We start from the raw sequence: 27,798 nt of genomic DNA, 5'->3' as shown, positions 1-27,798 counted from the left end.
ATTCAACTAAGATGACACTTAACCTGGATTGTGTATAAACAGGGAAGGAAGAGATAAAGATCAATTTGGCCTCTTCCTCAAGTTTTCTGTGAATAATGATAAGAAGTCATGCCAAATACCATTTTCCACTGCATACTCCAGAGACTTATTTGTAAATGCTTTTGAACAGGTTTGGCTCATCAGATTCTTGGCACCTGTAACTATTCAAAGCTTTTAGGGACCTACCTGACAAGTTGAGGTCGGCAAGAACAACATTTGTGAGGAAACCATGCATATCAAAATGAACTCTACCATTCTTCACACTGTCTGTAATGATAGATTTCACAGAGCCTAGAGCCAGCATACAGGCCTCATGTATCTTCCACCTAGAAAAGAATTTAGATGCCTTTAATTTTCCTACATTTGTTTCGTAATATTTCCCACCATTATACCATATTCCACCACAAAATAAATGAAAATGATGAGAAAGGCCAACAAGTCAAAATATGGTGGCATCTACTACTGATGGTGGCCAATCATTAGCTCTTTTGAAATCCTTTACTATCTATACAATATTATGATTCCAGACCAAAACTATTTGATATGAAGTTGTCTTTTAGTTAACATTAACTCTGAACTTCCTGGTATATATAAAATACTACATAAAGACCAGCAGAGAGTCCCTATGCCTGAAGAAGGGTGATTGTTCCCAAAAGCTTACCCAGAACTTTTTTCCAAACTACTCAGTTGGTCTAATAAATGATATCACTTCTACTCAAAGAAACCTGCCTACCTAAATGAATAAGTACATTTTACAAAGAAACACCAGGAAGTACAGAATTAATGTTAACTTTAAAAGACAAACAAATAGCTTTAGTCTCTCTCCTTCAATTTAATAAAGTTTTAGTCTGGAAATTTCATTCAGAGAAGGGCAAAAGGGACTTTAACGTGGCCATCACATTGGTAAAACCAGCCTTAAAAAGACATTTAATTAACCTTAACAGGTGCCTGAAAAAAGAACCCTCTTCCTTCCTGTTGATTTCCTGATAGCTGCAAGAAAGGAGCAGAACTCATGCATCATCATGAGGGCTACGGGTTCTCTTACAGCAAGTGCCTCAATACTCCTTCAGGCTTCCACATCTCCTTCTGCAAGCCTGATTAGGAAGCTTGCTGGGCCTCACCAAAGCCTCCCACAGCCCTAGAAGCACACAGGGGACACAGAAGTCCAAGTCCCTAGGGCAAGCGTCAGTAGGTTTAAACATACTCCAGAACAAAAAGAAGGCTCATTCAAGGGCCTTTTGAAACCAGTGATCATAAGGATACCTGTAAGAGCCCCTTCCTTCATTTGGCAGGCCTCGGGGAACTGTTCAGAAGCAAAACCAACAACCTCTCCTACCTAATAACCTTCAATAAGGCAACCCAACTTGGGGAAATTTGGAATTCAATTTTAAATTTCCACCCAGTAGTATCTACCAAGCCTGCTAATGCCAACAGACCACTGGGCTGGTTATGAAGACTACCACTGAAACCCTAAGGTTTTCTGGGTGCAACATTATGGCTCCTTTCACAAGGCCACTGCAGAAGGTCAGTAACAGGTCTCTTAGGCTGTCTATACTGGGGCAGGCAATTATTTCAGGAGGAGGGCCGCTTACTGAGTTTTGGCAAGCCATTGAGGGCCATATGACAAGCAGCCAGGGGTGGATAAATATTAATTTTCTAAATTTTGTAGGGGCCCTGCAGGCCACATCCAGCCCACGGGCCACATTTTGCCCACCCCGGTCTATACTATGATGGTAGCAGATCTCACTGGGAGCAATTGGGTGGCATCCCATTCTCACACTTAGAGCCAAAAATTTACTTTTAAGGCTGCTTTACAATTGTTCCAAGGGAAAGTCTCAACCACACCAGAGGCTGAAGTCTCAGCAGAGCTGCAAAAGGAAATCCCAGATTCTAAGGTTTCTAGAGGCAGTAGAATATTTTTTGGTAGTGTTTCCCCACATCCCTTTCCCACATTCCTGTTTCCCTCCCATTTCCACAGTACATTCTTCTCAGCTCCAGACAATTTCCCATGCTCTTCTCCTGCCCAAACTTCCTTCTTGACTTTTTCCTAATGTCCAAAAGGAGAGGCTGCCAAAAGGCTGCAGGGCCAAAGTATGCTTTGCCGCTTTTAGAGATTAATCCCATTAACTTAAGTAACTTTTTAATTCTAAATATAAAAGTCTCATCATAAAAGAATTTTCTCCATTTTCATATAAAAGCCCTTTTGGTGTTGTGTTTCTATTTTGAGCTTAGTAAAAAAAAAAATGAAATCTAGTATTTTAGATTTTTAAAATATGCACAATAGCCTATTCTACTGTGCATCAATGTATTAGTACGATTTTTTATGCACCACTATAATGTGCAGTAGAATAGGCTACTGAACATTAAAGCGAACACATACATACACCCACAGGAGTTTAGCTACAATTTTAATTATGGAGTGATTACCGCTACTCTCTAAAATCCAATTAAATATGATCAGGAAGCTAATACACTCTGTAATATCTTCTGTAAGAGGTCTTCCTCTCCTTACTTGTTATAACAACAGGTTTACGATGCAACTTAAATGTTTTTCTAGTGAAAATTAAAAAGAGCCCATCTCAGAGGACTCAAGGACGCAAATCTGAGACTAGCTAGTTTATTATTTCACACACACAATTCATTTCAACTATGCCTCCTTACCAATGCTCAGCACCACTGTTTTTAGCCTGTTCAGCTTCTTGTAAATGTCTTGTAGCAGCTGCAGCCAAAGCAGTTGCACTCTCATTCTGGAAGTCAGCAGCCACAGCCTAGATAGAAGTGGAAGTTATTAATTCTTAGTCTTTATATCATTTAATTTTGAACAGCATTTTTGCTGCTGCTGTAGCAAACTGAGTTGTAAAGATGGCACATAAGGGACAGTAACAAAAACTAGGCTGATTTAGATTGTAACTCAATACCATCAGGGTTCTTTCAAAAAAATGAAGTACATTTCTTACCAGCAACAAGTCTTGTGCAGCGATCCTTACTGTATAGGAAAATGTGTCATCATCTTCATCCTCCACAAACTGCTGTGGATTTGCAGTCCAGACTTTTATCTGAAGAAAAAAAAAAGGGGGGTGCGGAAAGAACAATAGTTCAGTAACATGCTATGGCTGAGAAACAACAACATCCTTTGCCTACTCTCATGATTATCCAAAGCACAGAGCTGAACTGTTGGATTAGATGGCCAGGAAGGTTCAACCACTTTTCCTCTGAAATGGGTTCAGTGTTCAGGTGTCAGTATGTACTAATATTTATTTAGCTGCATTTCAGTTAGAAATAATATCTAAAAGGCTGCAATGCGTAAGTCAGGATATGATTAGAGTCAAGAGCACGTTCTACTAATTTAAGACGGGAGATCAGAACAGTATTTTAGCTGACTCTGAAGACCCTCTTGAATTTCTGATAAGTGTTTCACTGCAATTGCAAGTGCTCATTAATTTATTCAATCATTAGTTTAGAACAGGGGTGGGCAAAATAGTGGATCTGGCCAGCAGCCAGACTTCACTTCCCAGCAGCTCCTACCTGTGTGGTTCCCAACCAGCCTCCATGGAGATTGACTGGGTAGGAGCCACACAGGCAGGGCACACAGCAGAGCCGTGATCTGCGCTTTGTACATCTCTGCCCACAGAATCTACATTCATCACATGGGCATGTGGGTAACGGATCATGGTTCTGCCCCAGCCCTGGCCCCCTCAAAATCCCAAGGTCACCCCAGCTCTGCCTGTCTGTCTTGATCCTGGCCACGGCTCCATGCCAGCTGCCTGGACACATGCCCTGCCTGCATGGGTGCCACCCCCAGCAGCGCGGCTGAGTCCCGCAGTTGCAGCCAGAAGGAGCTGCCACTGCAGAGGCTACTGGGAAATGGGAGTCCACCATGGGCCTGATCTGGCCCATGGGCCAGACTTTGCCTACTCCTGGCTTAGCACCCTATATTCCCATATGCACAAACATCCTTGAAAAAGCTTCTGATGTCCCCAGAGAAAATGTATGAATTAAACTGCTCTAAACCCAGATAAATGCTGAGGCCTGCATTCTTATCACTGTACCAATGATAGGTCCAAGGTGTCTAACAACATTCATAAGCCCTGTGAGCATCTGGCAAACAAACAGCATGCTGTGGAATGCACTTTGCCTTCAAATATTGAGTATCTGCCTCCAACTCACTGAACATACAAGCAGCAAATACATCAAACCTTTTCCTAGGCTTAGCACACATTACTAGTATGGGGGAAAAAAAAAACCCAAAACACACAAGAAAGGGCTCAAGGACACTACCACAAAAGAAAAACAAAGAACAAAAGGAGGCCAAAAGTCTATCCCTTCCATTACAACTTCTACCTCCATTCCTGCAGAAACACTATGAACTTCTCTCAGCACATTCTATGATCTTACCTATGAAAAGATAATTTGATCACATGCCTTCATCACTTACCAGCATTATCCCAAAGCATGTTAGAATATTACTACTTTCTCGCAATTTTCCTAACTCCTAACACACAATTTTAAGAAAGGGATGAGGCCATTAGTAGCATGGCCTCATCAAATATTTTCTAGGGCATTAGCTGCTTGTTTTAAAATTTGGCATCTCTTCCTTTCTTTACTGAATTTACTTCCTACGCAATGTTATACAACTGTACTCACCTGCTCCTCTGTAATTTGCATGTAGAGAATGATGTAGTAGATTAGCTCAGGCAAAGCTTTTTTCACTGTGCTTTTAAATTTGTGGTTTTCCAACAAGGCATGAACAAATTCAAATATGCTGAACACAAGGTTTTCAAAGCCCAATACTTCACCTGAACAAAGAACAAAGGAAAAGATTCAGACCTGAAAATGCAGAGTTACAGAGCACAAATGGCTTGCAAATGCAGTTATAAACCATTATTATATCAATCAGGATTAGCTTTAGTTTCATTCCTAGACTAGAAAGAACTGGATCTACTGCAGAGAAAACCCAGAAAGAACCCATTTCCCCTTTACACTAAATTGCAATCCCTGGAAATTATTAAGGGCCAACACTTGGTTTTAACAGAAGTCCTGCCTTTTTCATAGCTGAAAGGACAGAGGTCCCTTCAGCCAATTATGTCGTTAGTAACAAAAAAGAAACGGTGCCAGATTTTCTTTTTTAAATACATTAAAAAAACCTAACTAGAGTGTCTTCCTAACACAGTGGCTTCCTTAATTTAAATCTTCAACTACAGTAAGGATTATTGGACAGGTAGAGGCCTCCTTAACCACTACAGTTTACTGTATGTTATTGTAAGCCACAATATCATATACTCATTCATAAACTTATCATGATCCATCTTAGAATTCATTAGGGTTTTTTTCCCCCCTCTGCTACTCTTACTAGAATGTTGCTCCAGAATGTCACTCCTCTGATGTTTAAAAATCATTTGATTTCCAGCCACAATTCATTTATGACCAAGAAAACACCCTGGTGTATCTATGAAGTAGCATGTGCACTACATCAATGCATTATAGTACAATGCTGGAAAACTTTGCAAGTTTTCATGAACTGTTAGCACGTCTAGGTCACTGTTTTGACAGCAGGATTTGTTTTGATTACTTTCCCTACTATCCATCTTTAAAACAGGTAAGTGTAGTGCAACTCATACTTACCATCAGAATCTACAGGGTCCTCTACTTCTTCTGTGTAATTTACTTCTGTTCTCACATAGGTAGAGTAAGTTAAGTAAACAAGATCAAAAGTTTGGTTTGCACATTTCTAGAAGGCTGCTTCTAGTTAGAAACAAAGCTGCTCTTAACCTGAAGTCTTTGCAATTTGTTTTCCCACCTCCGAGTTGCAAGCAAAATAGATACCTAAGATACTGTAGTCTGTCAAAAGGTACTGTACCTTCCCAGAGGACCAGATTGCCAATTTTTGGGTGCCCATTGGTTCTCATTGAAAAAAGAGAAAGCTTGGAAAAGAGCCATGAGATTACTTTTAGTCTGGAGAAATGGCTTTAAAGTGAATGACTAATGCAGGTCAATCAATTTAGTTTATCCAAGAAGAGATTAAGAAGTATCACCAGGAGAACTACCCACTGGATGGGCCTCCCTAACCAAGCAAGCAACATGGGAAGATATGATGGATGAAAAATGAAATAAAAAAAAAAGTTAAATCTTTTTCAGCTTGAACAGACATTAGGTCTGTAACCAAAGGATATTCCTGGATGAAGTCTTTAAATCAAAATTAAGTGTATTTTTTTTTTAATGGTACCCTATTTTCTACGTTTCTAATAACCTATACTGAAATTACCGGGTAAAGTTATATGGTTGTGTATTACAGATGGCCAGATTAAGAAGAAAAACAGTTCATTTTGGCTTTCAAAATCTGTGAACTTGTTAAAAAAGTTACATACTGTTTTGAGTTGAGTAAGTTATCAGAGGCCTATGCAATCAATTGGTGTTTTTATTTATTTATCCGCAATGGTAAACTAACTACATTCCAATTTCTGGAGTAGCTACATAAAAGATCTCTATATATAGTAGCTTCCTATTATGAGAGGCCACGAGGATTTTCTTTTATTCTAATTTACACCACACATTTTAAAGGGTATAAGGCTGCACTTTCCGTAAGGGTATTCCAAACAATAGGAAGGACCTGCTGCATAGAGGAAACCATGTGCTTAGGATAGTTCTTCACTAGTGCTGTCACAGCCTGGAAAACAAAAGAACAATTACAAATGAACATTCAAGCAATGTATCAGATTAAAAAGTCAGAATAACTATATTAACATTGCCAGTTCTCTCAGAAATATTCTATTCATGTTTGCTCTTTTGTAGGGGTGAGTCAAGCTTACCTCCCCCTCCCCCAGCAGTTTCAGCTTGCTGACAACACAGTCAATATTGAGACCCTGAACAAGCAAAATTATCTGGTTCTTGGAACTTTTTATGCCCATGGATTGGAAACTTTAAAGGGGCAGGATTATTTTTTGTTTGATGACATTTTAAACTGTACCTTACATCTCTTTAACGTGTACTCCCTCCTCCCCCTCAATATATTCAACTTTTTTTAAACCACTCCTATCCTGTGTAACTACACTTTCTATCCATGGATACTCAAAAGGAATTTGCACACAAATAGTCTAATGTCACTTTCAGTCTAATGGAAAGATCGTTCAATTCCCCTGCCATTTGATCTGCCAATCCTGTCATGAATAATTACTATTGCCAGTTACAATTCATTAACTTACTGAAAATAGTTTATTATAAGACTGTCCAATCACTTAAAATACCAGTTCAGGTTTTTTCTGTTGGCTTTGATTTTCATTAAATTGATGAAAATTTCAGTCCTACTTTTCTACTGCAAAATGCTACAGTATCAGTGCAATCGTTATGTTCTGCAGAATCCCTATAATCCTACTCTGCTTCCTCTCTTCCTTGGCAGCATACACTATTTAAGGACAATGCCAAATTTGTCACCATTGCTTCCCAAAGTGCAACTGATCAACAGCATGCTGGGACAGAGTAGTGGGGTGTGCAGAAGAAAGCCAGTGAGTATTTACTGTAACGAAGCCCATACTTAGTACACAGCAGAATGGGATCAAATTCTACAGCAAGAACGCCAACATGCTGTGGAAAGCCTAAATCCAGAGGGACTGAAGTGCTCACTGACAAAGCCCTTTGACATTTGTTTTTAGCAGCTTCTCTCTCCACTAATTCTCCAGACAGCCAACTTGATAGGGCACAGCACTGACCATAATGACTAAGCACCCCGACCTCCAACATCCTCAGCCCAAGCCCAGGAAATGACAGATCTGAACCAGATTCAGTGGTTTTCTGCTTCCAATTCCCGACTGCTGCATTATGCTCTAGGCCAGTGGTTCTCAACCTTTTTTGTATCAGAACCCATTTGTAAACATCGACAGCCAGTCTCAACCCAGCGCCCCTTGCTCCCAACCTGCTTCCCCTGCCCCCAAGCCACAGCCCCCCAGTGTGTGGGGTAAGGGGCAAGTGTGAGGGGCAGGGGTCCCCAAGCAGTCCCAGGCAGGCTAGAACTGACAGGCTGCAAGGGAAAAAGACACAGTTTTCCCACTTTTTTTCTCCTTTAAAAGAAGAATCAACTTTTAAAAGTTTGTTGATTCATTTTTAAAGTCTGTTTGCAACCCTTTCACATATTTTTGCAACCTACTTTTGGGTCAAAGTCATGGGTTGAGAAAGCTACTCTGGGCAACCCATCCTGAACTTCCGTTTTCTTCCATCTGTTGTGAGAGAACTTGATTTCTACTCTTACTCTTTAATCCTCATTTGCTTGGCTACAGGGAAGAGTGGCATCTGTCTAAACTCCTCCTTGGCAGAGAATCTAGAATAGGCTACAATCCCTAGCTGTAGCCTTTAAGTATTTCTGTAACTTAACAGTTAAATAATAAAAGGTGTAGGAAGGTCCTGAAAGGGAAGGGAGATCCAACAATATGGCCAACCCCAAACTACAGAAGTCTTATGGCACCTTGGAACACCTTTACGTAAAGATTTAAAAAAAAGTGAGAAAGGCAGCTCTTTACTGTACTAGGCCGTTTACAAATACCTTGTGTGTACCTTTTCCTAGTTCACACCACAAAATTAAAAAAAAAAATGTAGAGAATTTTGTACCACAATTAAGTGGACAAAGGTAAATACCACATCACTGCAATCACAGCATGCACAGGGCCCTGTCTGTAACACTGCCAAATGTTTTTGATCAAAGTGGTATGAATCTTCATAAACAGCTATGGTCAGTGAAAATTAATATGCCACCTATCAAGCATCAAAAAGCTGAGACAAGCTACCCCACATGCATACTCCTTACAAGAGTCAGAGAATAACATTTTTGTTACAGGTATTTTCAATTCAATCAGACACAACATTTCATGTTAATGTTGTAAGATTCAGTGTTACAACTTCCAACATCCCACATAACATGAGATTGCCAGAGGGGGCAATCAGTTCAAGGGTTTTCTTGTTTTCTACCGTAAGATTATGACTGTCAAAAGATTGTGGATAAACATTTCTGTAGTCTAACACTCTTAACCAGCTTACCTTTAAGACCTCCATCTTAAATCCACTGTCTGACGTAGGCCCATCAGGCATCTGCAGAGCCTGAACAAAGGCCTCTGTGAACTGCTGCACCACAGGAAAAATCAACACTTTGGCTGCACCCTAGTCATAATCAACAGAAGAACAAGTGAATTCCAGATGCAATAACTAGTAAGTTTACATACCTCCCATGAAGCTTTACAAAGCTGAGACCATGGACAGGTACATTTGTGCCAAGGAAAAAAAACGCCCTTTTTTTCAGGCACAATATAAGATAGCATATAGGCCTTCAAGGGGTTTTCTGCAGAATAAAAACTACCTGTTCCTTAAAAAAAGAAAAAAATATATATAGCTCTTTAAACCAGCAACTTCAAGAGAAAGACGTTCTCTCAGACCACCTGTAATGCATGCTTGCTTCTTTCAGAGCCCAGTCTTCCTCCTTCTCCCCCCACTCACTCCAAGAGAGAAGGAGGAAGAGAAATAACTGGCTCCCTCGTGACCTGTCCCGCAGTGAACTGTCAGGGACCTCTGCTGGGATGACACTGATGCAGCTGAATAGTACCAATACTGTTCAAGCAGCAGCACCAATTCCTTTCACCACAGATGCTCCCAGAGAGTCCTGGGACAGTTCAGACGGTTACACCAATGTCCCTTACCTCTTGAACAGGGGTCTCTCTAGATCTCTGAAAGTAAAGTGGCAGTAATGGGGATGGCAGGGCATCCCCATGGCTTCAAACATCTGGGGTCTCCCCAGGAGAGGGGGGTCAGGTGTTTTCCTGAGCCCTATCATCGCTGTATAGGGGAGGGGCTGTCTTAGTAGTTGCTAAAAAGCAGCAGCTGTCAATCTGATCACCAACAGCTTTTCAACTTCCAGAGCGGCAGGCTGTCAATGACCATTTCCTTTGGGGCAGTGGAAACCAAGGAGCAGCCCTCATCACAGGAGCTGGAATCCCTGCACAGCCCCCTTCTCACCACATTTATGGCATTGGAAATGTTTGGCACCTAAAATGAATGCCTACCCATACCCTGAATCTCCAAGACAGCAAAGCAAACCATACTGCTCTGCACCCTGCCACCCCCCACAAAAAACAGCTGGTGACAATGACAGCGCACTGCAAAGTCCATGCAGTCTCAAGTTTAAGTACATTTTTTGAGCAATCTTTCATGCCAACTGTCAAACTGATAGGTTTCTCAAAGTCTAAAAGCTACTGCAACTTACCCAGTTAATTATTGCTGTCTTACTAATAAGAGATAGCCTAAAAATTAAAGGGCTCAGTCATCTGGTGAATACCGTATTTTCCCGCATACCACACGCCCCCAAATAAAAATACACACCTTGTTTTTGGAAGGCAGAATGTAGGAAAAAAGATTTTTTCCAGTCATGGACGCCTGTGTGACAGAGTAAGTCCTCCTGGAAACAGAGTGTTCAGGAAGTGTAGCATCCCATGAGACAGCCTGGGTTAGGCAGCAGGGACTTCCTGGTGTGGCAGGACAGCAAAAAGGCTAGGCCCCAGACCTTTGCAAGGGCAGTAGTAAGACTGTTACTTCTTTGCTGTAAATAGTTCTTTATATAAATTCCTGTAAATAAGAAAGTGTTGTTTCCATACCACAAGCCTCACCAAGATACTACAGACTGCAGGCAGCAGCTCATGCACCCTCCACCAGTACAGTGGCTCTACAGCCAAAAAAAAAAAGTTAGTGTCTTCTTGCTCTATTTCATCCTGATTCTCTACTTAAAGTACCCTCCCCAATTTTGGAGGGCTGAATTTTTTGGGAAAGGGTGTGTGGTATGCAAGTAAATACGGTATTTAAAAGCTTGTTCTCCTAAAGTCAAAGCCGTGTTCTGAATAGTGGCAAGCAAAGCAAAATTATAGGCTCTAAACTGAACAAAATCAAGGGAAATAATTAACATATGTATATATCAAGGGAAATTATTATAGTTTCCCTTGATATTGTTCAGGGATAACTATAAATATTTCAGACACCAGAACCTGTCTGTTTATAGAGACTTATCATGACTCCATAGCCAAGAGTTAAATTTTGCATTTCAAAAGTGAGGCAACTCCATGAGTCCACTTGGCCAGATGACTGCCTGAGACCTTGGAGGGACCAAGAGACCAGGGAGGGTCTGAGGTGCAGTTTACTTCATAACTGACAGCCAAAATAAATGGACAATAGTGCTTCCTCCCCAGAATAGCAGGGCTGAATCTAAATGTCCTGTTTCCAATCGCTTCTGTTTTACATTTGCTCAGAAATCATTTCCTATAACATACACACTAAATTCACAAACATCAAATTCAACTCTTACTTTCTCTAGCTCTTCCATGTTACAGATCATATGGGCACATGTGGTGAAGATCTCCACTGCACGTGACCTTGTGCGAATACCATAAACCTAGAAGGAAACATGTAATACATTTCAAGTATAACAAGAGAAATATTGATATCAAGAGAGCATTTCACAAGCTGCCATGAAACATGCTCTAGTCAATTTAGCACAATTCAGTAACTAGCTCTTCTTATAGCAAAGTGTGACTTTGGAAGCAAGGCCCTGGCAAATTACTTATTATTGGCAAATGAACTTGGAATCTTTTATACAAGAGAAAAATAGAAAGGAAGTGCAAATACCCCATGCAATCCATTTGTTGCTTCTCTGAGAAGTCCTCTTAACACATTCAGCACACTTTCACATATAATTTCTAGCTACACCTACAACATTCTTGGGCTCAGAGCAGTGGACAGAGTCCTCAGCCTACAACACATTATACCAGGAAGCACACTGGCAAAGTGAAAACAAAGGGGTCTTTTTCCATACCTCTGCCATTGTGAAAATTTTATACATTTCAGGAAGAATAACAGGAGCGACGAGTGGCATCTGTGTGTCTGTCACTTCCCGGGTAAACTCTAGGAATAGCAAACACACAAGAAGATTTCCTATACACTTAAGTATGCTCCCGGTTCTCATTCCAATCCAGTTAAGTTCTAACCATAGAGATGTTTATTATTGGTTAATTATAGACAACACAGTGCAAGAATGATAGTCGGTCATTTTTCGACTAGACCGCTGTAGCCCACTGACAATACTGAGAGCTACCATGCTTCAGACATTGAAGGTCTGTTTGGTAAATGGTCACGTGTAAGCAGTCACTTTATATGCAAGATTCTAACCTCAGCATTGTTTTCCCTCTGGGTCAAATTCAAACACACTGATTTTTATTATAACTTTAAATAGCCTGGGCCAGAAGAATAATGACCAAAACGTGTTTGGGATTATTTTTGTCTTTTTTGATACTGGATTTTCACTTTCTAGAGCTAGTAGTGGGGTTTTTCAAAAATTGTATTTTGTGTGTGCAATGTTCCCCACCCACCCATATTCATGCCTGGTAGAAGATTAGAATGGAACATTTTCTAGTTTGTAGTTCTTTGTAGATAAAGTTCATGCCTTAGTTACAGTTTAAAATTATAAGACTTTTGAGAAAAAAAGTTTCTTTATAGAAAACCACTGAGCTAGCAAGTGCCACCTTTCTGCTAAGCAATTTTAAAACAAAACTTTTCATCTATATTAAGAAGAATCCCATCTGTTGGCCAAAAACAAGTAGAAGAAATACCAGGCTATAAAAGTTACAGTATGTGAAAACAGGGTGTTATAATGGAAGATCCTTACCAACCTTAACTTACAGCACAGGTAGCATGTGACCAATACAGGCCCTCTGCTTTAATGATACCAATTCAAGCAAGGAAACTTAGCAACTTAGATCCAGGCTTCAATCCTTGCAGCGCACAGGTAGATCAACCTGGAACTTGGCATCTCAGGAAACAGGAAATTGAACAAATAAAGCCAAGGGAAAACCAAGATAACTACCCAAGTGTCACATACCTGTAAGCACTCTCATAGCTCCATGGACTGCATTCACATCCCCGCTAACCAGCATTTCCATCAACAGATTGAACAGCTCTGGCCAGGCTTCAGGCCAGTCCCAGTGGGCTATAGCTGAAACTGCATAGGCAACACTTGAACGTACTTTGCTGATCGATTCTCTCAGCCCATTGGGTAGCAGCTCCCTAATGGCAACTTTTGCCTGCAGAAAATAAAGTTACTTAGCAAGAGAATTTCAAACCGTGGTGCAATACATGCAACTAATAAATATTTTGCATATAAAATTGGACTCTCCTTAACATCAAAAGAGAAAGAAAAACATATAATAGTTTTGTCTTTTGTTACAGATAACTTACTCTGTTATAAAAAGCACACTACACGCCACTGCAGATGCCTGTCGGCAAGGCGAGAAGTCATATAAATCATGCATGTGACACTAGCCATTATCTCTGCAGAAGTAGCCTACTCTAATGTTCGTAACTAGTTAAGACTTTTTACATAGTTACTCAGTGATCTTGCCTCAAACACCAGCCTTGAAATTACCAAGGCCCAGGATCATAGCACTAACACCAGGTGAAAGGAGTTTCAAGAACAGAACTAACAGTACTTGATGGCAGCAGTACAGATAGGGATGCAAGATGCTTTGGATCTCATCAAGGTTCGTCTACAGCAGGAAAAAAAAAAGGTAAACCTAGTGCCTTTGCCTGTTCCCTGCAAAATTCTGTCCCTTTCCATTTTAAACTGCCCCTGGTTCATCCCCCACTTTATTAACACAGCTCAAGTCTTATTCAACCAATCCCAGAACTCTCTTGCTTCTGAATCTAATCCCTCTCCACCTTATACCCATCAACCACCTTGCACTCTCCCATCCAAATGCCATACCTAGTCTCAGATCCTCCTTATCACTACCCTATTATTCCCAGTGTTTGCCAAACTATTCCTCCCTCAAACCATCTTCTCCCTGATTCCTAGTTCCAATTGCTCCCTCCCACCAAATTTCTTGTGTAAATCTCAACGGTTCCCCATAAGTTAACTGGCCTGTTTCCCCTCCTTACCTTTTCTACCACTCTTGCCCTAGTCTTCTACCACAATTTCTCTCCGTTCTCTCAAACTACTTCTTTCTCTTCCCCCTCCTATTCTGGCTGTGCTCCCTTCGACATTCAAGTTCAAGTAACGTCTTCCTCCACCTTGCCTCAGAGCCAACAGAAGAATTAAGTCCCAACCTAGACTCGAGCTATCATTACAGAGAAAGTTCAAATTTATCCCCATAGCCCCAACCTGGAGGGAGTTATGCTAAGGTACCTATGCAGTTTTGTCAATACTAAGAGTAATAAGGGAATAGAACATACTCCAAAAGGAAGAAATTTGTGGAGGTTGTTAAAAATAGAAGGTATTTCTACTGAACATATGAAAACTACAATCTTCCAAAGACTTACTTTGTAAAATTTAAAGTGGACTTTTAGGGGATTAGCAAAAACATCCCTAACACAGGGCTTTCTCCCTTATCTAATTTCAAGTTCTACTTCAAACACAAAAAGGTAATGCCACTCAACAGAACTCTGATTTTTTTTATTATTATTTATTTTTATTAACAGTCTACTTTGTTCTTCAAAATAGCTAAAAACATTCTTACTAAATTTCTTGAAAAAAATATTTCAGCACATACTGTTAACATCTTGGCAATATTATAAACAACTGAAAACAGATTATTTTATTGAGAAGTGTCAGGAAAGCTTAACAGGACCAGCTACACACATTAAATACAGGACAGCTCAAGTAAAACCTTCATCCCAAAATACGGTAATTTTGTAATTGTTGTATATTTCACAATGTATAAGTCAGGTTTTGAAGCTTGATTTTTGCGTTAAAAAAAACCCAACAGCAACGACAAAACAAACAAACCTTGATTTATACACGGTGCCACATCAAAACATTGTTGCCGACTAACCGCTAGCTTAGTGAACACATTAGGCACAGTCGCGTTACCTGCACTAATTGCAGGAAGAATGATGCCACTAATTATCAGAGGTATGGTCACACTAATTACCAGCGCTATTTTAGTGAAAACCAAATTTAATTACTGGTATTCAGGATACCACCAAAACAAATGAACTATAATGCCAAATTCAAGACCAGAGTGGTCAACTTTGCTTTTGGTACTAACAACTGTTCTGCAGCCTGTCAGTTTGGTGCAGATGAGAAATTGGTTCATGAAATGTATGGGAGAAATTAGATGTCTGTGGTGAAAAATATCAACAATATAAAGATGCCACATGAGAAGTGTGCAGACTGCAGAAAGTAATGCATGTGGCCAGAATTAGAAAGATACCTTGCCAAATGGATCAATGATCAGTGGCAGTCTGGCAGAATCTTAACAAGAAACGTTATCCGACTGCAAGGCAAGATATGGACTACAGAAAGGATTGAAAGACTTTACCAGCTACCCAACCTAGTGTTTCCGGTTTATAAAAAGGAATTCTCTCTCTGCGCCAGCCAACCTCAAAAACAAGATAGCCTAGTTCCAGAGCTATGTGTTGAACCTCTGAAAGAAAAACAATTACAATCTCAGCCAAATTGGGAACATGGATGAAACACCCATACGTTTCGATATGCCAACAAGCTGAACCATGGATGTCATTGGTGCTAAAAGTGTACTGCTGAAGAATACAGGCCATGAGAAAACCAACTTCACTGTAATTCTTGCTTGCATGGCTGATGGGACAAAACTACAACTAATCATCATCTTCAAAAAGGAAAAAAAACATTGCCTATGAAAGAAAAAATTCCCCGCTGGCATTGTTATTCATGTTCACTCAAAAGCCTGGATAGATGAGGAAGACATTAACATTTGGATATAGCAAGTGTGGAATATGTGCCCTGGCATGCTGTTAAGAACCAAAGTTGATGCTTGTGTGGGACATGTTTAGGGCGCACCTCTGCAGCAATTTGAAAAAGAGTCTATGGCAAGGTAAAACAGACTTAGTGGTCCACCCTGGAGGGCTAACATCCATTGTTCAGCCACCGGATATGTACTTAAATAAACCATTCAAAGACCGTGTTCACATCGAGCGGCAGACTTGGATGATGAGTGGACAACATTCACATACAAAAGCTGGAAACATGAGAGCAGCCTCCTTAGCAACTGCATGCCAGTGGATTATTACAGCTTGGAGGGGCATTAAGTCTGAAACCATTTCACATTCATTCAAAAAAATGCAGGATCAGTTATTCTAGAATGGTGAGGATATTCTGTGGTGCAAAGAAGATCAAACAGAGGAAGGTGACACCAAAACATCCAATTCCCCCTTCCATATGATGATCAGATTTCTAACCATTCAGTTTGCGAGAAACTGTTTAATAGTCTAAATTAATTAAATGAGGGATTTTTAACTGTTAGTATTATGAGGAATTATTATTGTTAAATGAGAGATTTTTAAATAAAAGGTTTTTAAATGTTTTGTAACTGCTGCTAATAGCCAGTAGTAATCGCTGCTGATTAGCAATTCATGGCAGCGATTGTTTGATTGATGGCCCCTGACCTGTGCTGATTGCTAATCACATGTAACCCATGACAACCAGTGCTGATTGTGCTAAATCAAGCCAATTACCATTTGTTCTTAACTCTGAATAAACTGTGGGTTGACTTATACACCATGCCTATCAAAATCCTGACTTTCTGCATTGAAAAAAAACCTATGCACTGTGAAATACAAAAACTAGTTTCAGTGATAAAAGTATATCAATGACAGACAGCCAAACACCATAAAATCACTTTGGTATTAGAAAAATTAGTCTTACCCTTTCTGTAGTTTCTGGAGGCCTAAACTTGTCTGAGTGGGAACACCAGTGAGTTTCCACATATTGTTTTAAAATGACAGATGCTAGCTGTAAGAAGAAAGAAAGGACATGAAACAAACAGAAGGCAATAGCTGCAGGACTGTTCAAGTATTCCAGACTTATCCCTCTTAAGGATAAGTAGGAGTGTAGTTGGTCAAAATGAGAGGCTGGATGTGAAAGGCATAAACCTACAATGCAGTCAAAAGTAGAATCTATAGTCATTTGCCGTGCTCTGACAGCCCAAGGGACACTATACAGAGAACTGTTTGATGCCATCTTTATCCACCTTAATTCCTAAACCTTCCACCATCCTTCTTCCCTCCTCAATCTGCAAAATTAGCATTATACTAAAAAGGCTCAAGAATTTTAGTGGCTTAGCCCAATGTTCTAATTCCAAGAGATTCTAAAAAGCTGTTGCTTCTACAAACCTAAAGATGATAAAGTATAAAGCAGTGTGTGTGGGTGCATGTGTTGAAAAACACTGCCAATTTTCACTGTACACAAACAAACAAACTCCATAATAATGACATCTCAGTAAGTGAGCCACTGCAATGGAGAATGCTGACAAATTTAGCATGCTTAACTTCCAAGATAGGGGACTGGGATAGCACAGGAGCTACACGGACGTATCACAGCCTAGAGTTCACAAGTTTGAGGCTACAGCAGAAGTGCTCATGGTATGGCCCTACCAGATTCCAACAAATCTGTGAATTCTGCTATGATACCTTGTCGCAAGGGCACAAACAAGGAAAGGGAACTTCCAAGATCAGGTGCTAAAATTCAATATACTTATTGTCAAGCACTAGTTTAGACAGACTTCCATACCGTCTCAGGCTCTATTAAATCCAAAAAGAAAAGTGAATGATTGCCAAGCCTTTGGAACTCGCACCTAGTAAAAGCAACAGGCACGCAGCTGATTTTAAATCAAGGGGAATCCACAAGTAGTTATGACCCAAGACATTTAGAACTTCCTAAAGAGGATAGAAACAGTTGCAAGATGCACAGAAACTCCCAAACCACATGCTGATCCTATATTTAGCACATGCTTGGGAAGACTCACCTGACGAATAGCCAGAGCTCCCTGGGGATCTACCGTCAGTTCTGCTAAATGAACACCAAATTCTGCAAAAAAGAAAGAAGAAGAAAAAAAGATAGCTACATGAGACTAAGGATATTAGTAGCAATTGTTATGAAGAAATTCATGCCAAGAACAGACAACTAGGCTAGATACTAGCCCACACCTTCTGGAAGGCATACTACTGATAGCATCATTTGTGTAAGAAAGACAGCCCTACAGGGTAACCTTTCTCCATTACAGACATCTAATTTCTCCTATACATTCCCTATACATACTCTTCCCCCTTCCATTAACTTCATTCACTGTCACAGAGAACTTTTTGGAAGTACTTTTACCAAAAGGTAAACAACCATGAATAAAAAGCATGTTTCAAATTTTAACAAAATTTATAAATTTTCAACACAGAACTGAGTACAATCAGTGACAATGAATCAGTCCCTGCCCAGAAGAATTATGAACAGAAGCTGAGCTACAGAATAGGTTTTCAGAGTTTAATTCATGAAACACCTGCTAGTCACTCAGTGAAGAGAGATGGGTGATATAATTCAGTTCAGCTATGCAGAAAATATAGCAGAGAACCAGTAGCCATTCTGGTAGTAGCAAATCTGAACTTCTAGATAAATCTGTTAACTAGTGAACAGACTAGTTTTGCGTGGTTGATATTTTCACATCTTCTAAAATACTTAAAGCAGATCTGTAAAGAAATAGAAACAGTTCTGCCATTCTCTTCATAGGGCTATAGTTGGGCTACAAGGAATATAAGGCTTATAGGGCTACAAGGAATTACAAAAAGTCATCCAAGTCCACGCATCATGGAAATATAACTAAGTATGCTGAGGTTTCCTAAGCTAACTGACTTCAGACCAACACAGCAACTACCTCTCTCTACATTTCCTTTAACATGCATTTTTTATAACCTGTTTTTAAAGATACGACAATTCTACAACTTCCCTACACAGCTAATTCAGCATTTAATCAGCCCTGCCGAATAACTGGAAAAGTCTTCCTTAGTATCCAACCTAAGTGTTTTTTCTGCTAGAAATTAAGCAGATTTCTTTCTCCTCCCTCCCAACATCAGTCAAAGAGAACAAAGTATCATGGTCCTCTCTATGAGAACCTTACACATATTTTAAGACAAGCCTTCCTTAGTCACCTCTCTAGACAAAGCAACCCACTTCCTTCCACATTCCCGCCCATGTTGCTTTCTAAACTTCCTCTTGTTGCTCTCCTGTACCCATAAAACTTTCTTCCAGTGCAGTAACAAAACTGTATAAAATCTACCCCAACTGCTGGTGAGAAGTGAAAAAATTACTCCCGTGTCTTCCATAAGACACTCCTGTTAATACATCACAACTATTTTCTAGATCAGGGATGATCAACCTCTAGCCTACAGAGCCATAGGTGCCTACCCAGCCTGGGGAGCTCCCCACGGATCAGAAAGTTTGGCAACAGGGGAGCAGCGATAAAAATTGTCACCCTCCCCTGCTGCCAAATTCCCAAACCCTGAGAATCTGCAGGGTGGAGCTGGGCCACCTCCTGCCCTGGGATGGATGGAGCTAGGCCACACCTCCTTTGCTTCCTGGGGCCAGGTCGGGGCTGGCTTGAGCCCCCTTCCACCCCACTGTGGGGCTAGAACAAGCCCCCTTCCACCTGCAGCACTGCCTGGGAGTGGGGCACACCCCATCCCTGCCCCTTGCAGAGCTAAGTTAGAGCAGGGATGCCCTATGTCCCCCTCCACACAGCTAGATGGGTCCCTGCCCCAACTGCCCCTTCCCAGCTCAGGACCACCAGCTGAATCTGGCTCACAGATAGCCTGGATACTGCCCATGCAGCCCACCAACCAAAAAAGGTAGCACCACTGTTCTAGACAGAAGAGAAATTCTGAACCCCAAGAATCCTGCAGGTTTAATTCGAGCACTGGAAGGAAGCATGCCCTCTCTGCAGGCTCTTCTGTCCCTGCCACTAGGTCTGCCCCTTCTACCCGTGTTCTCTCTCTTCTGTCCTTGCCATCCCTATGCATTCACTTCAAGCTGCTTTTTTCTTCTCCTGCAGCTACTTGGACACCACCACAGGGATCACTTGGCGCAGGAGACAGTCTCATTGCTTTCATTTCTGGCACTCTGACACAAGAAATCCCAGAAGAAAGCGCTGAGGAAATAACTGTGCTCACCCCTGCAGCTCTGAGCTGGAGCACACTCAGGGAGGAGAAAAGTCTCTCAGATCTGCGCAAGTGTCAGTTTTGTGGCAGAAAAGCTTCCATGACAAAGTCATTGCTGCTTCAAAGTTTATCAATTGCTGTTTCCTTGTTTGTGTATTTGATTATATCCCACCACATCCAAAAGGCTCAGAGGCACTTGTAACAAACAAGCAACCCACAGATAGGGAGCGGCAGTAGATTCCACAAACACCCCACCAGAGCATGAGCACTCCAGCTTCCACCCCTGCAACTACCACTTTTCTGCCTAAGCCTCATATAGCCCTACCTTCCCAAATACCGTTTACATCCAAATACAGAAAAAACACCTCTTCCTCCATCCCTCACCCCCTCCCAGGGAAGATTCCTCCACTCTCCTCCAATATCTTTGTGTTTCATCTGCTATTAACTTTCACTGACAAATGTAGGGTGTATGCACACACGAATGCAATGCAGCGCCACGTTGCAGACATTTGTATAAATGGCAACATGCACGTCTGTGCTGAGAAAATGGCAGTGATGTACTTTTGAACTAAAACGCATCAAAGAAGTTTGAGTTTCAAAGTGCAACGCCACTGTTTTCTTAGTGCAGACACGCATTTTGCCATTTATACAAATTGTGCAACAGCATCAGGCGCATCAGCTTGCATGCTCTGTAGACTTGATTAATCGAGTCTGCTCCAAGTCACTGCATTTCCAGCGTGTATAAATGCCCGTAATGTCTGCCAGAGCTCTAAGGAACTACAAACTGTTGACCTTCCAGGTTAGCATTTGTGATGAGGTATCTGTCTAAGTCACAGGGTGGGCTTGTTTGGTAAATCACAAACTGATCACATCCTATCAATTTCTAGGCTGCTAGCCTGGCCATAGACAGACACACATTTGTAGAACTACAAAAATATAGTGCTATGAAGGCTGTAGGTACAGCCAGAAAGCTACAAAGTTGCTGCAAATGTGTGCTCAAGTCAGAAAACAATAAAAGGCTGCTTCTCTGTTCACCCCTGGCAGCAGCTCTCATGCACAAGGGAGACAGAGGGCTTGAGAGAGGCATCACACTGACATTCCCATTTCTGCAACATGCCTGGAGGCACAAGGTGATATATTCAAGCCTGTCTCAGTCTGGACACAAAGGCAACTGAGGTACAGATGAGTCCAATAAGGTTCAAACAGCTGCGCACAGGCTGTTTCCACACAAATTAGCTAGCCTGCTTAATTCACCTTAAGAAATGGCTTTAATAGTAAATATCATGAGATCTGATAAATGGCTAATGCCATCTGCCCATTTTAAGTGGTTAACCATACTACCTACAGGCATCTTCAATGACTAATGCTTTTTTAGTATTAAATACCTCCTTTTTTGCAATTTGCTAGAATTAAATTCTGGTATCGGGTTCACCCTACACATGAGAGGAAGGCAGAAAATGGCTTCAGATAGCCAGCCTTCAACCACATTTACAAGATGACTGCATTTTTTTCTTTCACAGCCTACTTCCACCCCGTGGCATATTCAGGAGAAGAGTTTGGCAAACAAAAATATTGTGGATAAAGAAAAGAAAGACGCCCTGGATATCAAGGAAGACAAAAAACAGCTTGAAAACCTAGTCCCCAGAGGCAGCGCACTTGGGATAAGTTTGGTTTGCCTAAAGTGTTTGGTTAGGCCTAAACTGATTAAGTGCCAAGCTTTAGGTAAGACTCTGAACTCAGAGAAAGAGTTAAAAGCAAAAGACCTACATGTCTCAGTTCTCATGTGTCACTGATACTCTGCTCTGAAGAAGTAATTCCAAGCCCCTTGTGTTTCCCTATCAGTCACAGCTCCCAAAAGAGGAAAAAAAAAAAAAAAAGAAAAACTCGTGGGGGGCTAAGCCAGCTGGACATCCTGACAACTCATAGGAAGTAGGGATGCTGATGCCTGGGAACCCAAGAACAACATATGAGCACAGGTGAGCTGACAGATATCTGCACTATTTAGGCATCATAAAACAATTTACGAATAATGTTATTATTCCTCAAAGAAAATCTAAACAGCCTAGAGGAGCCCATCTAAGGTCCTCATCTTCCACCACGAGGAAAGGCAAGCTTCAAAGAGAAGAAAAAAAAAAACAATCAAGAGTCTTGAGTCCAGCAAAGCTCACAGGTTGACCTGGACTAGGCCCAAAGAACTCAAAAAGCAGGCAGAATCACATCAACGTCTGTGCAATCTGCTGTGAACTGAATTTCAGGTGGGTAAGTTTGAAAGCATTACTACCTTTCTCCTACTCAAATACAATTTAACCCTAAAAAGTGCTAACCAAAAAGGTCACAAAGATTAATAAAGATGTACAAAATGGTCCAGAGGACCACACTCAAGAGAGCCCTCCAAAAAATAACTTCTGAAAGCAAGATTCTCAACCAGGCAGTGGGAATGTCCATGAGAATAAAAAGATAGTTGCAAACCAATATAGCTATGGTGTTTTGTATGTCAACAGCATGGAGTTCTTCAGGACCAAAGCTGCATTAAAAACAAAACTTAAGAACAAGAAACGCTACCTTCTCTCACTGAATGACAAGAAACTATTCAATCTGATGTCAAAATATGTGCTATTTTTATCAGTCCAAGTTTTCATAGAAAGCAGCAGTCACTTTCTGACTGGGCTACCTCAACTTTGCCAAGTATAAGGTGGACTGTTATTCTGAAACCAGCAATATCCCAAGTCAAAACATGTTTCAGGGCAAAGGTGAACCGCTGGTTAGCTGCCAAAAGGCACCTCATGTTTGGCAACACCTCAAATATTAAATGCACTGTTACTCAAAAGTCCTGGGTAGGGACCTGTGGAATACCCAGAAAGAAGTCATGCAGACATGGAAACACGGAGGGCATGGACATGTATAACACTTGAAGTGGACAGACATACAAGCCTGTTGAACTGGTTTGAATCTACCTAGAACTGTTCAAAAGTGTACCTGGAAAAATCAAGCATTATTTTGAACACCAAGTGCTCCATGACAGAGATCAGGTCAGTCCTCCTGATATCCCACACAGCATTGCTCCATCCTGCCTCTCCCCTTCTCAGGTAGCTCACATGTATGTTTTTAGAGATTTATTATGTTCAAGCAACTTCAAGTACTCATAGGTGATGAAAAAAAAATAAGCTCCAGCCCTTACATTTCAAGATAAGTAATCTTTAACAGCTTCAAAATCCTGAACTGTTCTAAATATTTAAGTTTGCCAAAGTAGCTCATGCAGTTACAGCACTGTTATAATTATGATGGAAACGTTTTATGGAATTTCATTTTATAGAAAAAGGAAATACAACTTTAACTATGAAATTGAAAATATTGTTAACTAAGTAAAATGGGCTTGAACTTACCATTTCATGGAGGAATCTATGACAGACATCTCCCATCCCAGTACACGTTTGATCACAATAGTTACACTGAGGGGGTCTTAACATTTACTCATACTTTAATTAGCATTTGTACCCATCAGGTCTGTATCCACTAATCTGCTGCCCTACCAGTCTTTTCGTTTTTTAAATTAAAAACAAACTAAAAGCTTTAAGAGACTGGCAGAAATAAGCCCAGCAGACTAAAGTATGAGACACCACTTACAGGTTTTTTTATATGACTACAGTAGATGGTGTCTTCAGCAAAAGGAGCTTCACATTCAAGAGAAATCAACCTGTGCTTTGGGAGCTCTTGGCAGAACTACGGAATCATTCTGGCTAATAGCATATTTTGGATACTTTAAGTGTTTACAAGAATACTTTTTGAACATAGCAGCTAATAGAAAAAACTGCACAACTGGCCTTCATCCAAGTGTAGGCTCCATCAGTTAGCCTCAGTGAACACCATATGCCCAGGAGTGAGTCTTGATCCTCAGGGGGCTCTCCTTTGCAGAAGGGCAATGTTTACGCTATACTGGAAGAGATCCAGAAAATGTCAGATGAGAACTGGAAAGAAATTTCTACTCTTGACCCCACATTAATGGGATCAATTCATGAACACTAACTACTTGCAGCTATATAGACTAAGCACGGATCTGATCTCACGCATCACGGTGTAAAGAGATTATGGACTAGAGGCAGAAGACAGTCTGCACTTGTCCCAAGAAGTAGACAAATGATCAGATGAATCACAGTACATTTCACCTTCTCCTAAAGGACTGCACATTAATTGGTACAGAATACAGTATGCCATGGTAAAAACAAGGGAAAAAAGTTAAACCCTGTACTGGCAAAAGTAAATATAGAAGTGAAGGTGGCAGATCAAGGAAATAAGAGGAGCTGATTGGAAATAAGCTACAGAAACAAGGATACTAAACCACTAACACAAATGTCTAAACAGCATAAAAAATTGGAAGAGAAGAACCTTAACCTGCTTAAAAAAAGAAGTTAGCAAACCTGAAAGTCCCAAATTAACATTAACTGATTTTCCAATTGGTATGCCTCGTGTAGAAAGTGGCTGCCATGGGCATGATACACAAATGTAAAAATATAAAAGGTTCTTCACACCAGCAAACCAATTCATCCAGACACTAAAATGAAATTAGACTGCTCAAGCTCCAACACCCATTCCCACTCCTGCATGAACACCACTCCCCACCCTCAAACCCCAGAACTGTTCACACAATGTCTCCCTCTCTCTCCCTTCTCCATCTCCTCTCCCACCCACTGCCAAAACAGCTCTAGGTACCCCTAGAACTGTTCATGTTGAGCAGACCTTCTCCCTGCTGTATAAACAGTCCTAGAGAGCCCTGATACTGTTCAAGTGGCAGCACAGCTTTTCAGAACCATGCAAGGGGCAGGTGGCCTTCCCTCACAGCTCAAACCAACACAGGAAGACCTGGAACAAGGTGAACAGTGCAAACATTGTTCCCTTCCCCTTCCAGGGCTCCAGATCTCCCCATAACCACGAAAGGGACATGTGCATTACTCTGTGGCTCAAACTGTCCCCTTGGAAACACAAGATCACTGCCATTGCAGAGTCCCAGGTCTACCCAGGACTATGTATGCAAGGCGGGGGGGGGGGGCGGGGGAACCAGGAGAGGAGGGAACCACCCTTGACAAACTGATCACTGACATTCTGCCCCCTTCCCAGGTAGGGAAGAAGGCAGGCTGTAAATAAACAGGCTCCCTTGAAAGTGGAGAAGGCCAAGGTGCAGCTGTCTAATCACCCCTGGCTAGAGAGCTTACACCTGGGCCGCTCACTAGCCAGGGGGCTGGAACACTTTTATGGCCCTCTTCACCATGTTTCTGGGGCATTAGATATTTTTGGCACTCTAACTGAATGCCTATCCAGACCCTGAGTGCGTGACCCTGCCAGTCTAGTTGTCTAAATTGTTCTCCTGGTAACAGGTGGTTAAGTGGATCCACAGATCAGTGTAGTCCTTTCAGGTAACAACTGGTCTGTACAAATTGAATAGGTCGGGGCCTTCAGACAGAGATCTTTTATCAGAATCTGCACAGTGGAAAAGAATGCTCATTCATGATAACAGCAGCGGTCAGGAAGACTGCATCCAGGAAGGTTGTGGGGGACAATTTGGCTAGCACCCGCTTCTGAAATAACAAGAGTTCAATTCAGTCCTCACATCCTGCGAGAACTTGTTAAAACACCACTACCAATCCCACATCTAGCTTATTTAGCAACTATGAATTATTACTTTGCTGTCTGTGGTTACAGAGAATCCAAAGAACAGGTCTTACTAGCTAAGAAATAAAGAACATTTAGGTCTTCAGGCACATCCTTCTGGCTGGACTTTTCCTGCACTGTAGACACTAGCAAGAAGTCAGGAATCTGATGCAAATTAAGTGTCCAAAACAATTATGGGTCGTCTTCTTCTATTCATGTCAGAACTGCAGATTGAGAAACTGAAATATCCCATAGGTCTTCAGAAATCTTTAGGACTAGTTTAGTGAAGTGTTGGTCTACTTAGATTAGAACAAGCAATGTCAAGTAACATCTTCTTCTAGACAGCAGAAAATTCAGTGTCTCAAAGATATAAAATCCTTCCCAGGAACACTAAGAAAGGTATGGATTTGTGATATGGTGGTACTGGAGTAGATGTTACTTTCATGCCTGAGCCTGTACCTTCTTTTCAGGTTATTCTCCACCCCCACTCCCCCAACCCCATTCCCTTGAGAGGTGCTATTCACCGAGCAGTCTAATCAAGAGCATAACTAGGGAAGGGAATCAAGGTCATTTCCAGGAAGTGAGAGACAGAGAGAGACATAAGCAGAGTAGCTCCTACATGGCCAGGGAAAAAAACCCCTTAGACCCTCCACATCGTCAGGGTAGGCCGCTAGAATGAGAGGGTTCAGACGCACCAGCAACGTCCATCAGTCATGTTCAAGTCCATGAAAGAGTGATAGAGCAACAAGCAGACAACAATGAGTTCAGCCTCAGTGCCCTGGGCACTAAAAGAAAACACATAATCAAGACTACTCTGCTCTACCTTCAGATGCAGAGGGACAGAAGGATGTCCTAGTCATAAGCTCAACAGACAAAGCTGATCAAAAGATACTAAATCTTGCATATGCAAGACATATGCACACCATGAAATTGGAATCCATACAGACAAAGATGCAAAGTGTTCCGTTTGTGGTTATTAAGTACAAGGACCTTGATCTTGCTGAACAAGGGGCTTTACTATTTTTGGGAAAAGTTTAGTCTCTGCTAGTAACAAAGCAGAACACAATATTAACTATGAAACCACCACCAAAAAAAGGTTTCATAATACTAACAAAGAAAAAATTGCTTGGTAAACACCAATGTTCCACTTAAAGGCCTAAGCTGTGATACTCAACCTGAGAACTGTCACAGATGTTAGATGAACATGATGTGTTAAATCCCATTCTATTCATTTTGTAGGGACTGTTCCCTGTGTTTATTACAAGATGTTTTCTTAGCTTTGTCTAACTTTGGAGGTTAGAATGTTCAACCAAGTTCCACTAGTCCAATACCATTATATAAAATGGAATTACCACAAATTACTAGAATTATATGCAAAGAAAATGCTGTTCTTCCAAAATGGCAAGATGGTAGTTGGAAAAATATCTTCACAATTCGAGTTAGCAGTTAAAGTACATCCTAGATTTTGCAATCTGCACAAATATTCTATGAAAATATCTTTCATAAGTCACCATCTCAATTCTAAAAGGCTTGTTTTGTGACCTTGGTTTTAGCATCTAAACATTTTCTTTTAAGAGATTTACATGAGGAATACCAACAAGTCAGTAGGTGCCATTATCTGGAAATATTTGGTTAAGAAGTCACTAGGAATACTATATATATATATATATATATATATATATATATATATATATATACACACACACACACACACACACACTACTATATATAGTAAAGTGTGTAGTGACAGGCTAGGGTTTCTCTGAAGCACTGCATCTAACAAGATATGAGCATAGGCTTCATAGCTAAATTAACTATTTGCATTTGTGAAGTACATCCTTGCTCCACTCCGTATTTTTGTAAAAAGTACTAGGCAAATGTGAAACAAATTTTTATTACATAAACAATGCCTAACCTGACTGGGTCATACGCTGTCTCCTAAAACAGAACTCTTCCATTTCAATTAATGCATGTGATAAGATTGGTTAAGAATGCAAGTACAAATCATTATTAACTGTCACCTAACCAATGAAAAGGCACTAGTAATCTCAAGACATTCTAGAGTGGTAAGCTTTTTTGCAGATTTTTACACCTGAGCTAAACAGTGATCTAACTGCAGGGTGCTCAACCTCTGGCCCTCGGGCCAAG

General features: G+C 40.9%; 1 protein-coding gene across 3 annotated transcripts in view; it reads right to left on the bottom strand.

The window, feature by feature from the left end:
• The window catches only part of IPO9 (importin 9), a 60,628-nt gene that overhangs the window by 30,238 nt on the left and 2,592 nt on the right, over window positions 1–27,798 (bottom strand). For 2 of the 3 annotated variants that reach the window (XR_016438855.1, XM_090025230.1), the window contains exons 2-13: window positions 17,832–17,893; window positions 16,733–16,819; window positions 12,935–13,136; window positions 11,873–11,961; window positions 11,366–11,452; window positions 9,061–9,180; window positions 6,603–6,703; window positions 5,662–5,720; window positions 4,684–4,835; window positions 2,997–3,095; window positions 2,701–2,807; window positions 226–365 (exon numbers count right to left, since the gene is read on the bottom strand). Coding sequence is in view for 2 of the 3 variants with exons in the window: in XM_090025230.1 (XP_089881356.1) it covers window positions 226–365; window positions 2,701–2,807; window positions 2,997–3,095; window positions 4,684–4,835; window positions 5,662–5,720; window positions 6,603–6,703; window positions 9,061–9,180; window positions 11,366–11,452; window positions 11,873–11,961; window positions 12,935–13,136; window positions 16,733–16,819; window positions 17,832–17,893 (1,305 nt within the window). In the remaining variant the exon portion in view is untranslated. Of the gene's footprint in view, window positions 1–225; window positions 366–2,700; window positions 2,808–2,996; window positions 3,096–4,683; window positions 4,836–5,661; window positions 5,721–6,602; window positions 6,704–9,060; window positions 9,181–10,392; window positions 10,593–11,365; window positions 11,453–11,872; window positions 11,962–12,934; window positions 13,137–16,732; window positions 16,820–17,831; window positions 17,894–27,798 lie in introns of those variants that run through there. The other variant, XM_090025232.1, reaches the window with a different exon arrangement.

Source organism: Crocodylus siamensis, chromosome 13 (assembly GCF_052110815.1).
Source record: "Crocodylus siamensis isolate JL-2025a chromosome 13, ASM5211081v1, whole genome shotgun sequence".
NCBI classification, from domain to species: domain Eukaryota; kingdom Metazoa; phylum Chordata; order Crocodylia; family Crocodylidae; genus Crocodylus; species Crocodylus siamensis.
The sequence above is the reverse complement of the archived record's forward strand: the minus strand, read 5'-3'. Positions and strand labels throughout refer to the sequence as shown.